This window comes from Cinclus cinclus, chromosome 10 (assembly GCF_963662255.1).
Source record: "Cinclus cinclus chromosome 10, bCinCin1.1, whole genome shotgun sequence".
NCBI classification, from domain to species: domain Eukaryota; kingdom Metazoa; phylum Chordata; class Aves; order Passeriformes; family Cinclidae; genus Cinclus; species Cinclus cinclus.
The window spans coordinates 23,801,752-23,818,057 of record NC_085055.1 but is presented as its reverse complement, the minus strand read 5'-3'; the positions used below and the strand labels follow the sequence as shown (position 1 = coordinate 23,818,057).

The following is a 16,306-nucleotide window of genomic DNA, read 5'->3' as shown; positions in this document are numbered from 1 at the left end:
AGATCTTGACTGTGAAGAATGGATGAAATTAAAGACGTGATTTTAATACACACCAAAATGAACTGAGGGGATCCTAGAGCTATGCTAGTAGAATACAAAGTATGAAGCTTCATATGAGCCAATTCACCTCACTTTTGGAGGTAAATTAACCCCCACTGAGCTCCACATTGACACTGCTGGGTTTGTTTTTTTTTTGGTTCTGTACCTGAACTCATTCAGAGTGTTTGCATGGCCTTAACACAGGCTAAGAGTACCCAATGGCAGAAATGTCATTAGTCCCTATGCTTACTTTGTGTATCCACTTATAAATTATTACATTGTGGAGCAAGGATCATCTTTCATGAGATTCCTCTACACTGAGCCTCCAAGGGCCCCAAAGCACAATAAAATCTAAGAGAAGCCCCAGAAAAACATCAGGATTGATAGGGACAAGGGACAGCCCCACTTGTAGGCCTGCCCTTGCCATCTCCAAGTTTTGTTATTCTGGAGTGAATTAACTAAATGAAAATAAAGAAAGAACCCCCTTCTCCAGATGTGCTTCTACACAGGCATTTAATAAACAGTGTCTTTGGCAGAAAGGAGCTCCCTGTCCCTCCACACTCACCTGGCTCACTGTCTATCTGTGTCAGCACGTCCTCAATGGAGTCCTCCTCGTTGCGCAGGGTCTCGGGGTCAGGGGGAGTGTAGCCATGGCACCGACACCAGTGCACCACGTGCTTTGTTTTCAGGGGTGTGATACTGTGAAACCTGGGATACTTCTCTATGATCTCTTGGAGGATCTTTCTCACTGTCATCGCTCGTTGCCACTGTGACCAAGCAAAGAGAAAGCTCATCACACTGGCTAGAACATTTATGGTTAGCTTACAGCCCAGAACCATAATCCAGGTTGCAAGGGAAACAGAAAAGGGACATGATTTTCTCAGGAGTGAGAGTGACTTCTGACAGGTCATTTAAACTTCGCTTTATCATCCCAAAAATATCTCAAGAAAAGGGACACACATTTACAGGGGCCTAGTCACATTTGGCTTGAAATGTGTCAGCTCCCAAGCAACACCAAAGTTCTTAATATTTGGTTACGCTCTTTGATCATTTAAGATGACAACAGCAGAGGATCTAATTCAGTGTTATCATCTTCCCTGTAAAACTCCACAGTAAGATGGCAAAGTTTAAAGAAATAGAGGGAAACCACAATACAAAAGATCCAAGTTAACTGAAATATTTATCTTTGGTGAACTGACAATCTATTTCAGCACTAGTACTGCTTATGTCAGATCCCTCAATTCTCATCCTACAGAAAGCAGACACAATCCCATAACAAGATTGATAAAGTATGTTGGGTGAAGTTCCCTTGACTGTAACATGCCACAGAGGAGAGATAAGGATAAGGTACTACCAGTTTTAAAGAATTTAGAGCTTTAAAATGCTTCAAAAACCATCTTGCTATAAATAAACTGAAAAATGACCTTCAGCATCCTTTCCGCTTGAGACAGCCTATGAACAATGCACTGGATCACTGTCTGAACACAAGTCAGTGCACCTTGCAGTAAGGAATGCTGCCATTTAAAACAACAGATTTATTCAGAAAACAGATCAGACAAACAAGGAAGGTTCCATAATTTCTAAATCCTCCTTGTGTTCCCAGTGACTGCTTATGAAACACTGGAGGAGAGAATTACCTCGGCTGCCCTCCTCTTCCCAATGTTCCAGCTGTAATACTGTTCCACTGAACTGGCACAAAAAGAGCTTACATCCTCACCTAAAAAAACCACAAAATCAAAAACTATTAAATTTTCAGTAAGTGAAGTAAAATGCATTCTGGGTTTGATGTTACTTAGCACAGAGGAAGAGGGAAATGCATTTCATGCTCACAGGCTCAATGACTGCAACCAACTCTTACAAATGCTGTGCTCTCTCCAAGAGAGACTGACACGGGTTTTTGAATGCAGTACCAGCCTCCCTCTTGGGTCATATACACAGAACCTGTAGCTATGGGCAGTTTTAAGCCTCTTTTCCCCCCAAAACTCTATTAAGTAGACCTGTAAGTCTGCCTTACTAGCCAAAGTATTTTCCTTTGAAAAAATGGATTTTTTTTCCCCAAACAAATTACAACATAAAAATGAAACAGTGAAAAGATTTCCTGGCAAAACCCTGACGGCTGGAAATTATTAAAGCTTTACTGTGCCTCTCATCTGCTTGAGAGGGTCTTCTCTACCCAGAATCCAGGACCACTGGCATTCAAAGTGCCTTAGTTACCAGGGAAAGCTGATATATTTTTAGTTATGTACATGAGTAAGAGGAATGAAATAATACAGTACCACACAAGATTAAAATGCTTCTCTGCAAATTATCCCCTTTTGCTTAAAAAAAGAAAGCAAAAAACCCAATAACAAACACATTTCAGTGCTGAGCTGTTACTGTATTTGCCAGCTCAATGAAACCCTAGTTTTAAATAAAAAGCAAATCCATTAAGGACAAACCAGGATAAAGAAGGCCTACTTGCAGCCATTATGTGAAGAAATACAATCTATTTCTAATGAAAAAGAAAAACAGATGAAAGATTTTAACTGCTAACAACATATTGGAGTTCACTGGAAGAACCTAATTCTCAGCATCTTCAGAATAACCCCTGGGGTAAACTCTAGGAGAATGGCTTCATTCCATTCCACCTTTTAATAACTTCTGTGGCTACAGAGTATGCAAGGCATTATGTTGATACACTGACAATACACAGCAAAGCCTTTTCATTTACTGCTTACTTTTTTCAGCAATTAATGGAACCTTCTTCACTACTGCTGTTAAAAGCTGCTGGATGTTTTCCAAATATTCTATGCTGCAAGGGAGAAAAAGAATCACAGTGAAGATTGCTGTTGGAAGCAATGAATCAGTTATAGAAGGTTTCAGAATCACTGCAGGGTTTAAAGTCTTTAGCCCCAAAGCATTACAAATAGTGTGAGGATAAACTGTTACACCCCAATCCAGAGAAGGCATTTCAAACAGCCCTTCCTCTTGTCAAAGTGTTCACAAGCTGCACTTCTCAGGCTGAAGAAACTGAAGACAGGCTTGGAGAAAATCCCTGCATTATCTTGGAAGCTGCAACATTACTTTGAGAGGGGTAACTAGTGCAGGCTGTCCCAGTAGGAAACATAGGAAACTTTTATGGGACTTGACTTAACCAGCCATAGTCTATTTAAACTGTAAGGAGCTGTATTTTCCAATAGTTATCTTGTAACTGAGATAATTTTCAGTGTGTAGTGACTGAAGATTTATTCCTGTCTCTTACACACTCTCTCCATCAGGATAGTGTCTGCAGGGATACGCTGAGATAAAAAAAAAAACTTTACAAAACACAGGAGACAGGAAAGTTGGAGGAACCAAGAGCAGAAGAGACATCCTACACACTGCAAGAAATATACAATCTGAGTTCTGGTGAAAAAACACTAACAAGTACTTGCAAAAGCAACAGAAACAAGGCACTGGATTTCACAGCATCCAGTGATCACTCATCATTATTTAATCCTAATTCTGAAGCAAAGCAGCCCTCAAACTAAGTAATTACACAAGTATATGATCTTAACAAAACTTGAGAGTCCAGAAGGTGAACAGTTCTACTTATTTCAGATGTCCCTTTTCAGACCTGCATTTCACTGGGCAGTGTGACCTGACTAAGGACATGCAATGGGACTTACACAAGCAGAAGATGATAAAGAGATTTTAGCAGCTTGTGATTTTAACAAAGCCCAAAACTGCAAATTTTCAAATGATTTTTCCCCTTTCCTGAACCATGCATACAAATCCATTCACAAATAAAACACTGCAACACTGTCTGAAAAAAACGCCACCAAACAGGATTAGTAGAGATACAGCAGTGTACGGGACAAATTTTATAATTTATTTTTAGGTCAAAATAACACTACTGCACATATCCCTAGAATCATCTCCATTCCCCCAGCACTTTAAAGATCAAAAATCCTTATAGAGAAATGAACAATTACTTGATAACATAATTCCCAAGTTCAGAGCTCTCTTCTGTTTTAACTGCTGCTTGGCCTTCTTGGGTACCCAGAGAACTGCAGTTTTGTCCTGTTGAATCAGGCTCCATCTTAACTTCAAAGAAACAGAACACATTTTAAGACAAAAAGTACAGCCAATTTGATAAAAGTACCAGTCTGTGAGACTCCAGTAAGACTAAAAGTCTTATATAACATCCCTTACTGTTTGCATTCTTATTGCTAAGCATGAACAAATTTGACCTTCAATTTTGCTGAAATAGACCTACCAGAACATGCTCCCCCCACAGATCTCCACATGCTCGTATCTCATCCTTGTAAGAAAACCTGCATAATCAATTGCTGCTGTTTTGCATATGACTGCCTGATCTAAACTGAACTGCCTGGCCAATCTGCAAACAAAGAGCTGAACAGAAAGCCCAAAACCAAGTTTTAACAAGAAGTGACATTTCAAAGTGACAACTTTTTTGAAGACGTCACTGATTCTGACATGTGAACTTTCTCATGTCTAGGAGAGAACTCTGGTGAGACAGAAGCAGTGAGAGACGTGCTGAGCCCAAATAACCAGGCAGTCTGGTCACACAGCTGGGATGGAGAGCATACATGCCAGTTCTGCCACAACTGGACTTCAGATGTGCCAGCTCTGCCCCATGCTTTATTCTGGGAAGGATTGTGTACATCTCTTTCCCTGCTGTGTGCACAGGGACACATGCTGTCTGCATCCAGTGCTGTTGGAAAACAACCTCCAGTACATCTGGCTGAGAACAGCAGGATCTGGGGCTGCTGCTTTACTTTTGCACTATGCAGTTCTGCAAATATGGACTGAAACAGTGAGTGTTTAAGGTACTCCTTGTAGCTTTCTAGAACATTCTCATTTTTCTCCATACACTTCTACACTGTGGGATTTGTCAAGGGGGAAGTCAATGTCAAATTCCTAGCTCCCAGGTGTCATTTTAACTTGATTTAAACTCTACTAATAACAAAAATAAACTCCACAGTCATGGAGTCTACTTTAATAGTCAAGCCACTTGCATAAAGCAGCACAAGTTTTTTTTTAACGACTTGTCTTACTAAGAAATCCCTTTTTACCTTTGGCAATGGATGCTGTGGAGGGACTTGGGACAACTGTACTTGCTGCTGTGACTGCTGAAACTGCTGAAACTTTGCTGGTAGAAAGTGACTGTAGCACTGGAGATGAACAGAAAAAAAAAAAGGGAGGGGGCAACAAAGAAGAATAAAAAATCAAATTTCATATGCTTCGACAAATTAACATTTTCAGAAGCAACACACTTTTTTTGCAGCACAAAGTTCAGGGATGAATTCCTTGCTACAGTTTCTTCTACCTCTACTTCGGACCATGTATGCCAACAGTGACCAAGTGCTACCCTGTGTCAAAGGAGATTTTCAAATACCATCTGTCATCCTCCTCTGCCCTTTACCTTTGTTCATAGGCATGAGTATTGTCTGAACACCTCCAGAAGCTGTGTTTACACCGAGCTGTTTAAGCTGGCTGGGAACTGTCAGAACAGCCTGCTGTGGACTAGACTGATTTGAGTGGATTTTTAGCAACCCTGCAAGAAGAACGGAAGACAAAATGTTAAATAAAACACACCAGTTAGTTTATCTCCAGCTACTTCTCTCCCTTTCTGCTTGAAGCAGGATGGCATATAACCTAGCACTGCCACCCTCTTAACAAGCCACAGTTGGGTGAGCTGTCAGGATGAGTTTCCACTGACACAAGCGATGGCTCAAACGCTGTAGTGCTGCACCGCAGTGTGCACACTCCAACATGCTGCACGGCACTCAGAGTTGTAAAGCAAATCTCATTACCTAAAGAATTTTAAGCAAAAGTTGATGTAACAAACCTTTCAACTGAAGCAGGCTGAGCAGAGTAAAACACTCTTGTCAGGACCAGACCTTGTGCTTACCAATGCTGTGGTAAGCCAGAGAAGTACAGCTCTGTTGTACTCACACAGCTGCTCTCAGGAAGTATCCCAGTGCCACTCACACCTCTGCAGCCAGCAGGGCATAGTCAACCCTGTTCCAACTATGGGACGTGCCCAAGGCTGCTGTGCAGCAGGTCTGACAAAGGACACACCTGAACTGAGTGTTGTGAGTCTCTCTGCCACGTGCACTGAACTGAACACACCCACAAGGATGGCACATCAGGCTGAGAATTACATTAAACTGGAGACTGAACTAAGTCCCTGACTTTAGTCAAGGCCAAAAGAACAAGCAGAACATTCAGATATAAGCAGCATTATCAATGGTGCCACTCAGTAACTTCAGGAGAAATCAGCACAACTGCAAGCTGTGCCACAGTCCCATGGGTGAGGAGTGCTCATCACCTGTCTGCCAGCTCTCTCCTGCACAAGGAGATGTCACCTCCTTGTGATGACAACCCAAGGCACCCCAGCCAGCACCCTAACGCTGTGATTTGGGCCTATGTCCATCCTTTCTACTGGTAAACTGGCTATTTTCCATGTAATTGTATTCAATCTCCAGCTAAGTTTTCTTCAGATTGTGGAAATTTAGCAGGCTTCTATTTTAAGACATTGACAGCAATGAACTTCTTAGTTTCACCATAGCGATTTTGTAAGTATGATTTGTTTTGACATCATTAATAGTAGTAGTAATAGTGAAACACAGCTGCCTTCCAAGTACTAAACATGAAAGTTCTGGTGAAGATGTCTTGGTTTTTCTGGGTTTTTAAGGATGCCTAGCACTGGTCAGTTAGGCTTTCCCCTCCAGGCGAGAAGGTACACCTAGTGCTACCCATTCCTTTGTGTGGGACATACTGATGTGTCAGGGCAGGACAGCAAGGGACCCAACAGCAAGGCTGTCAGGAAGGGACATTTTCAACAAACCCTATCAGCCTGGTGGATGGGAGACACTGCTTGATACAAAACAAGGGAAAGTGTGGAAATCCTTTTCACAAAGTTGCCTTTAAAACATGTATGTTCAGAATTTTGATAGTTTCAAGTCTTTCTTTGTAATCACGTTGAAGTAACTGCTTTATAGCCACTGTTCCTTCTGAGATTCTTGAAGAAAGTTTTCTATGATGAAGTCAATGCCTCAGGTTATAAAAAATCCCCAAAACAAAGAGAGCATTCTCACACTTAAACAGGAGTTTTAATCTGAATGCTATTTAGTATGGCTTATTTCCTACAAAAAAAACCCACCTGGCTGCTCTCCTTGCAAAGAGAAAAATACTGAATTGCTTCCTGAAGGATTCTGCCAGTCTTAGCAGTCTATGCTGTTTATTTTCAAGCTCTGGGTAAAATCTACCCATGAGAAAGGAGAAGTTTAAGTCAGACTACAGAGGAAACAAGAAGAGCTGTTTCAAAAAGACACTGTCAGATAAGCTCAGTGTCACTTGTTTTCTCCTTTCTCTATTTTTACTCTGCTTTCATTTCACAAGAAACCACTTCAAGTGAGCAGAACATGCCAGCAGGTAAATTAATCTAAACAAAAATTTCCAATTTTAACTCGTAACTCTTAGACCTGCTGCATTTGCCCTCCCTGACAGGAAAGACGCTGAAAATACAATAAAACTAAATAAGATGAATGCCCCTTCACATAAGGGCAGCTCATTTTTATTAACTTGAATGATCCAGATCCAGCCTACTTCACGGTACTTAATGAATTTTGACTTCAAAGGTTCCAGCTCCCTCTAATCAACATCTCTCTCCTTTTCAATCCCAACAGAGCAGATGCAAAGCCACAAAGACAAATTCTGCTCATTCTCTGCACACAGTGGAGTTTTAATTTCACAACCTAATCAAGTCTGTAGTACTGCTGGTACCTTGATAGTGACACACTCTGCTCCTGACAGGCAAAATGCATCTTCTAGTGAAAATCTGGCATGAAAACTAAAATCCCTCTCCAATACCAAAGGGCAACTTGTGCTGTTATTTGTAACAGATACAATCAATGCCAAAAGGCTGCCAAATTATTAGAAATTTCCTTGGCTAAGTCAAAAGTTATGCTATTAAGATGTTTTAGTAAGCATGACTTTCACACACTCACAAATGCAGGTGACTAAATTCTTCCATTTACAGTGAAGACATGTACAGAACTCAGAGCTGGATTGTAACTTTCTCTAGGAATGGTGTGAAGGGAGTTTAATACCTGATACTGTAGCTTTTCCCGTCACAGGTGTTGCTGCAGTCATCAAGGAAGCAACACTTACAACACTGGAAGTCGCAGTCTTATTCACTACTGATGAAGTAGTCTGGCTCTGGCTTACACAGATTTGGTGTTGATGTCCAGATGTCTTTGCTGCAGGAGTTCCAGAAAATGATGAACTGGAAGCTGCATTATCTGTTTGCTACATAAGAGGCAGAGAGGGATAACAAATCCCTTTTCATGTCGCAGGTGATACAAAAATAAGCACAAGGTAATATAAGTAATAAAAGTAGCAACACCAAATTTTTATCTATCAGTTGTTAGGAAGCAAGAGATTCTCAAGCTCATATCCAAAAGCCCCCACACAGCGATGGCACATACGGGATGGAGGCTGCGGCAGCATGGCATCAACTCCCCACAGGCATTTGGGAGGCACAGATTAGGGGCTCATACAAAGAAACAGGCTCAGAGTGAATTCCACACTCTTCATTTTGCTGCCTCCTCCACTCTTCATGTACTGCAGCTCCACTCCAGGTGGACAGCCTGCATCAATTGGATCCATGGCTGCATCCATCCACAAAAGCATTCACTTTAGGAACGCAAATATTTGGTGTCCTGCCTCCCTCCGTGCCAAAGCAGCTCCTCCCCAGGCTGCAGTGGCACAGCTGCCCTGGGATGGAGAGCAGTGCCAGTCTTTGCACACAGCCAGGGCCCAGCAGCCACTGCCAGCAGCTTGGGCACTGAGCACTGCAGAGCCTGTGCTCTCAGCAGCACTCACAGGCTGCTTAAAGCTGCTTGCTACAAGGAAGAGCAGACCCCTCCAGCAAGCTGACTGCTGAGAACACCAGCAGGGGAGAAAAGCAGTACAAGTCCTTCCCTGGGACTGTCTGGCAGGAGTGCAAACACTGCATTACAGAACGTGGCAGTGCTGTTTCTCACCTGGGCCACCCCGTTTGTGGGGAGGGCCACGGCAGGAGCAGCAGCAGTGGTGATGACACCTCCTGATACTCTCAGCACGGTGGTGCCAGGTTTGGAGAGCTGGGATGAGGCAGGCACTGATTTTATAGACCCATCTGATATTTTCACCAGTGACGTCTGTCCACTGGATGCAGCCTTTGAGAAAGAATGCAGTGTAAGGAAAATGGTATGTTAGTTAGGGTTTTTGATTATTTTAAGAAAAACAAATCAAAACAGAACAGATCAAAACAACAACAACAAAACAAACAAGAGAAATGCTTTTTATATTACGTGAAAATATTTTCAAGATACTTCTGATAAAATCAAATTCTGGCAATAATTGCTGGAACAAAATTATCACCTCAGAAATCAGTTTTTTAAGTGTTGGCTTTGCAAATAAATATCTATCAATCTTGAATTTTACATAATCAATTGCAAGTACTCTTAATTTGAATTTCATAGTGACTACTTGGTACTTTTTAAAAGAAGGACCTTTGAGGAGTACCAAACCCAAAGATTTTAAAGAGCTTTAGCAGGTAACCCATTTCTAAAGTTCAAGTATTTAACTACATTTTTGCAGCTGACTCTATTCACTTTTCCAATTCCATTTCACTAAGAAATCCCAGAGCCCATTTACAAAGCAGCAACCCCAGGCTTACACAGATTGCAAGATGACCCCCTCTGAGAAGAGAAAGCTGGAAATCTGTAGTCTGATGAAAATAAGCCTTTGTGTGCTTTCCTCATTGTGGTACAGCCAGCACTACAATTGTACAAAATTCCACATCAAACCAAACAACTGTGAAAGAAAATGCTCTCAATAATGTGTGGTTGTGGTTCTTGTACTTTATCTGACAAAACTAGAAAGAGAGAAACATATCAGTTGCACATTACCTGTGTAAAAAGAGCTGTTTTTTGTCCAGTTATCACTTTTAGGGCTTGTCCTTGTGTGGAAGATGCTCCAACTCCTACACTGCCCTGAACAACTGATGCTGGAGTCATCTGCTTCCCAGAACCCTGAGGAGAAGGCTGGCCAACCAGAAAGGTGCCCTGCTCCAGAAAGAAATCAGGGAGGTCAGCACTTTGAAACACAGTTAAGAGTAAACAGAAATCTGGTTGTGTCAAAAACAGATAAAAGCTTGTGGTTATAATGCAGCCACAACAACAGGTCATGTTCTGAAACAAAGCACTGCTACCTACACTGGTAACTAACTGCTCTGGCACTAAGAGTTGGATGCAGCCTTCTTGCTGGAGAACACCTTCTGATGGAAGCAGAGTAAGAGAAATGTCAAGTAAGATCCAGATCACAGTCTCAGAATGTTTCACATTCTACAGAACCACAGGACATCCACCTAACACCCCTGCAGCCTGAAATGTCAATGGGCTTCCACTGAGATGCTTGTGCCACTGACCTGGGGTGTCTGCTTCAGGATGTAGGATGTATAGGTGAGGTGCTGTGACAAGTTACTGCTTGTGCTTTGGGTTGTTCCTCCTCCTCCTCCTCCTCCACCACTATTAGTAGAAGAACCAGACTGAAGACCTGTAAGCAGAGGAAAACCTTTTTTTCCTTTGGTAATCAGACAGTGTCAGCTGCTAAAGCACCCCTGTATACACAACTAATTGAAAAGACTTTGCCAGACATTTGGTGCCTCGTGTTTTGCAGTCAAGTAATGTTATTATTCACTAAAGAAGAGTTCAGCTGTGCTACTGTGCTCTCTTACAGCTCAGCTAATGCCATGAGCAAAGGAGCTATTGGGAAGATAAACAAAGACAAACAAAGCTCATTTCAGGCTGTTTTGAACTTTCTATGAAATGAAAATGCTGCAAAAAGAACAATCTCTTCATCACTCTTTTGCAGGTTATGCAGCAAAAACTCTCTAAACACTCAATCTCACTGACTTCTTAATTTTAATTTCACTGGCTGTCAATGCAATTTTGTTAACATAATAACAGATCATGAATACCAAGCAGTGGTAATTTGCAGTGACACTGTGATATTGCTCTGCCTCCAGAAGGAACAGCCTGAACAGTGACTTTTTGCAGTCTCTCATCAAGAAACAAGGGCAAAAAAAACCACTCGTGGCTCTGTCATAAACATCACAAGTATGTGATTTTCCTTGCTGCCAATGAGATTATCAAAGTTGGACTGCCCCAGCTGCAGGTATTTCACTGGGAGTTCCATTCACAGGCCTATTGACAAAAAAACCATTTCTGCATTGAGAGCATGTCATGAAAAGCAGCTTCACTGAAAACAATAGCCACTTGAGATCTCAGCCTTAAAAAGCCCCATATATGGGGTAGTGAACAAAGAAATCCTATCCCATTACTGATTTCCACAGCACCAGGACGCTTTCTAGCAAAAAATGCCAAACATTAATTATGCAGTGATTACATTATTTAACTCATTAGATTTCCCTGCAAGACTAACTAGCATTATTTGTGGCTCGCAGTATTGCTCCTTGGGGTATCAGCAGCAGTTTTCCTTTCCCAGAAGGGTTCTTGCTGTTGGTGGTGAGGTACAGCTTGGTGCCTGGTGGTAAGTTTGCCAGGTTTGCCAAGTTGGTGGCTGGTAACTGCAGTGTAGCCATCACTAGAAAGAGAGAGTAAAAAGGAATAAAACAGTTGCTTGCAGAAAGAAGTATGCGCTGAAATCTGCACAGGATGGAAGTACTCAGTGACATGCAACCAGCCCTCAATAATCCCTACTTAGCTGCTCTAAATGCAGATTAACTCCACCAGTGATGCACAGACACTTTTTTTAACAGGTCTGGAAAAAAATCTCTCTGGGTGCAATCCCACTTGTGGCTGCAGGCCAAAGCAGCACAGCCGTGGGGTCTGCAGGCTTCCTGCAGCCCCAGGCACCACACGGCAGCTTTCCAACAGCCCAGAGCCCCAGCCTGTGCTCAGCTAAAGCAGCTGTGTGCAGATGCACACAGGGGAGGAGCCCATACTCCTGTACCTGTACGCACTGGGGAAGATGTGGGGATGAAATAGGGACACTTTGGCTCTGGCTGGATGGATTCATGGGGAAAGGACCACAATGCCAGGCAAAAATGCGAGACCTGGCTCCATGAAAAGTCTGCAAGGCCTGCTGCACATTCCCCAATGTATCCATCTGGTCTCCACTCCCAGAACACTGCATGTTTTAAAGCACTTGTGCTCCCTCTTCCCCCCTACAGATAAAGAAATTCATGTTTTCCTTATTATTAATCTCAGCTTCAGTTTTCTGATAGAGCTCTCTACTCACTTCCAAGTTTTTTAATCGCACACAGTTATTTTGCAGTTGAATAAAACAGCTATTAACAAGGTGTAAATTCACTCTACCTGAGCCTTGAGATGTGCTTTTCAGAGCTCCTGTGGAAGAAACTTGCGCCTTTGTTATAGTCTGCACGGGCTGAGCCACAATTGTCCCTCCACCTCCACTCACGATGGCTTTGGCTACACCTTGAGTCACAACCTGCTTTGAACCAACAGCCTTTGCCACTGAGGAGCTGGACTTTGCCACAAGGATCTGGCCACCACTTATTGCCACCGCTTGTTTCACTGTCGACTGCAGCGCAGAACCAACTGGAACGCCAACAACCTGCAACAAACAGGGATGGGATGGGCCCCTGCTGGCCACAGCCATCCTGGGAATCCTGCCTGGTACACCACCCCCATCTCCTGACATTTCAGGACATGCCTGGTCACGAACAGAAGCTCTTCATTCAGGAACAAAATTAATTCGGCAAGAGGCCAATCCCAAGTAAAATGATAAACTGTTAAACCCGGTCAACGCACCCACAAAAGATTAAGTTCATTCAAATCACATTCTTCTGATTTATAAGCAATAGCTTAATTCCAGCTGAAGATAAAGCTTGCCTTGGTGAATTAAAGAGATGTAGAAATTCAGTTTCAACACATTCATGAGAACAGATTGCCTGGGAAAACTACAGCCTCAAAGCAGTACCCACAAAGTGCTTCAATTTTACATGTTAACAGTAACTGCAGTGGAACATGAGTGCTCTTCATACCTGCTCAAACAGGTCAAAAAGGCAGGAAAAAGAACAAGGAAATGTTGCAAATGCAAAAAGAGTATTTACTTATGCAAACGTGAAAGTTCTGTACGTAATCTCTAGTGCCTGGCATGTCATTTGACTCTGTCCACAATGGAAAGAGGCACGAATGGAGACAAATTCTGACACATCTGTCATCGTATCACTGCACTGTACCTTCTCAGAAGCTGTGTCACTCCTGCCAAAGCAGGACTGCATTGCCTCAACTCCTACAGTAAAATGCTTGAGCTGCCACTCAAGTAGGACTGCTTTCACCTAATGTTAGCTCTGGCTCAGCCTCCACCCTGCTCCCTGTTTGTGCTGTTGTCTTGTGTTGCAGGCCTGCATTCCTAGGAAACAGTTCACCCTCTCTTATGGGAACACGTGAATGAGTTTCAGCAAGGGCTGCTGATGGCAGCCAGCTTTCCGGGTTGACAGTCCAAAAGCACCTGCACCCCACTGCTGCAACGGCCTGGACAGAAGCAGATGTTCCTGGACACAATAAAATGCAACAGTGCCTGCTCCCTTCCCAAGCACTACATGGAAGCAGGACACAAGTCACTCTGCAGACAGCAACCCAGCTACCCATGGTGCTGCCACCTGGGAGCGAGGCAGAAGCAACCCTGCTCCACTGGGAGAAGCACCAAGGGCTGCAGCAGCAGCAGCACAAGACGGCTCCCAGGGCCCCAGAGATGCCCACGTGCCCCTTACCTTGGACTGCACCGTCCCCTCACCCGTGCTCATGATGGGTTTCTGTGGGGACAGGGCCAGCATGTGGCTGCCCTTGACGGTGACGTACTGCTGCACCGAGGGCTGCGCCGCGCCCGCCGCCGGCACCGCCGCCTGCTGCGGCAGCTCCCCGGGCTCCTGCTTGATGATCACCTGGGCAAGGACAGCAAACAGTCACAAGGAAAGCAAACACCTCTGATACCTTAGGATTTTAGCATTTATAGTTTTCAAATCCTGCACTGCATTAGTGCGTAACTCTGAACTCCAAATAGAATGTGAGTTACTGTCTTCACACTTTGGTCAGACAAAACAATCCCTCTGGGCCTGAGAGCCAAGGACACCCCACAGCCTCAGGCCTCAAAAGTATAAACAAAAGTGAATTGGGGGGAGCAAACTGGGGGTAAATTATTTCATTACCTGAAGCTGTCATTGGAGGATTAACCCCTGATATGTAAATGGACCAAGCTTATATCTGAAAAACTCATGACCATTGTCCACCTTGGGTGTAGCCTCTGGGAGGCGACTGCCCAAGTGTACCTGTTCGAAGGCCTTTAATAAATACCCACTTTATTCTCCTAATCTTGTCTAGCCTCTGTTTTAGGTAGCCACTCCAATGCATCACCTTCAACCACTGAAGACTGCATGTGGAGCAGCCTGTCTACAGGGCAGGCATGCGCTGAACTCGGACATAGTGCTCACCACCACAGGGACTCTAACTCAGCTCCAAGTGAGGGCTGCTCCCACACAGCGTGTGGGGTGGTGTGACAAAGTGACTCAGTGACAAAGCAGTCCCCATTTCAGAGGTGCCATGGAAATTAGAGTCACAGCAACTGCTGGTAGTGTTACAAATACCACTCACCCTGACCAGGGACTTGGCCAGACCTGACTTCTGCAGACACTGCATCTCTGCACGGAGCCATGACACTTTAAAGTTTCAAATTCATGTTCTGAACCTATTTTTTATTTCTATCCCGCAACGTTACAACCAGTAGCTATAGACACTGTAAATGATTATAGCTGACATACACACATTCTCTTAGGTATATGTTTTACATTTTCCCTACATCTAATCTCTAAGGGCAGTGATACAAAAAGAGGTTCTTTTGGTTTTTTTTTTTTCATGTAGATTGCTGTAGGTACTTTAACTGGTAGGAAACATTCTTTCACCTTTTCTTGGATCACCTAACCTTGGCAGAAAGAATGCTATATTCCATGTGGTGATATTTAAGGAAACACAGTCAGAAGCAGCAACATCTGAGATACACAAATCACTATTACAATTATTTAAGAAGCTCCTGACAGATCTATTGCAGTTTATTCTATTGCAATTTCCTTCTATTGCATCCCATTAAAAGTAGCTTTTAAAATATCAGCCTGAACACAATAGTGATTAGAAAAAGAACCCCAGAAAGGATGGAAGAGGCGATAAAAGGCAACATCCCAGATACAGCAGAGCCACAGAGAAAGAAAAGAAAACAAGACACGTTTTTGAGTTGCTACAAAACCCTTAGCAGCAAGCTACATTGGTTCCAGTAAGAGTTTTACAGGCACTGAAGTTCCATGGTTTGTGGCACAGTTCAGCATGAAATGACACTACTGGGCTCCCTGACCCAGCACAGAAGTCAGGAGGGATACCTTTGTAAAAGCTCCCAGTCCTCCAGTGACCGATTTGGGACTTTGCACCTTAGAATGACTCCCAATGGGACAAAGGGGTGGCATGGTGGCAAAAAGAGAATCCTCCTGCTGTAAATAAGAAGACATGGTGCAAATATCAGTGATATGTCCAACAAAAGAAATAAAATAAGTGACTGCTAATAAAGGAAAGCATGGACATCTGGGCAGGCCAAATTACCTGTGCAAATAAGACAATTCCAAAAATCAGTCAACACCTGAGTAAAAGGAGTCTTAACTTTCTTAATATAACCCACAAGGCAAATTTTAGTTGGGAAGTTACATCTCCAACAGCAGCAACTGTTTCCTACCATGTCACACAGAGGCAAAAATATTGAATCATGTTCTCTGATCTATTTTCTATATAGAAGTACTTCACTTAAAATTCAAACAGGCTGAGGGGGCATCTTACCAATGCATAAAAATACCTGCTAGGAAGGTATAACGAAGGTCAAGCCAGACAACACTCAACAGTGTCCCATGTAAGGACAGAGTCAATGGGCACAAACTGAAATACAGGAAATTATAAGGAAAACCTTTTTGTTTATGGTGACCAGAGTAACAAGTTGGTCAGATAGGCTGGGGACTCTTCAGCCTCGAACATACTCAAAACCCAACTGGACACATTCCTAAGGAACCTACTCTATTCCCTGCTTTGAGCTGGAGTGGTTGATCTCCAGAGGTCTCTGCCAATCTCAATCATTTTGTGATCCTATACACAATCTCAGAGAGAGAAGACAGCAAAAGAAGAAACAAGTTACAGAGGGGGAAATTCTCTTGGAG

General features: G+C 43.1%; 1 protein-coding gene across 1 annotated transcript in view; it reads right to left on the bottom strand.

Annotated features, from left to right (window-relative positions):
- YEATS2 (YEATS domain containing 2) overlaps positions 1-16,306 on the bottom strand; it is a 47,573-nt gene that overhangs the window by 8,220 nt on the left and 23,047 nt on the right. The window contains exons 13-26 of the mRNA XM_062498940.1: positions 15,488-15,595; positions 13,820-14,005; positions 12,414-12,672; positions 11,518-11,679; positions 10,502-10,629; positions 9,984-10,139; positions 9,075-9,248; positions 8,139-8,337; positions 5,447-5,578; positions 5,097-5,195; positions 3,993-4,104; positions 2,757-2,830; positions 1,677-1,756; positions 605-806 (exon numbers count right to left, since the gene is read on the bottom strand). Coding sequence (XP_062354924.1) covers positions 605-806; positions 1,677-1,756; positions 2,757-2,830; positions 3,993-4,104; positions 5,097-5,195; positions 5,447-5,578; positions 8,139-8,337; positions 9,075-9,248; positions 9,984-10,139; positions 10,502-10,629; positions 11,518-11,679; positions 12,414-12,672; positions 13,820-14,005; positions 15,488-15,595 — 2,071 coding nt within the window. The remainder of the gene's footprint in view (positions 1-604; positions 807-1,676; positions 1,757-2,756; positions 2,831-3,992; positions 4,105-5,096; positions 5,196-5,446; positions 5,579-8,138; positions 8,338-9,074; positions 9,249-9,983; positions 10,140-10,501; positions 10,630-11,517; positions 11,680-12,413; positions 12,673-13,819; positions 14,006-15,487; positions 15,596-16,306) is intronic.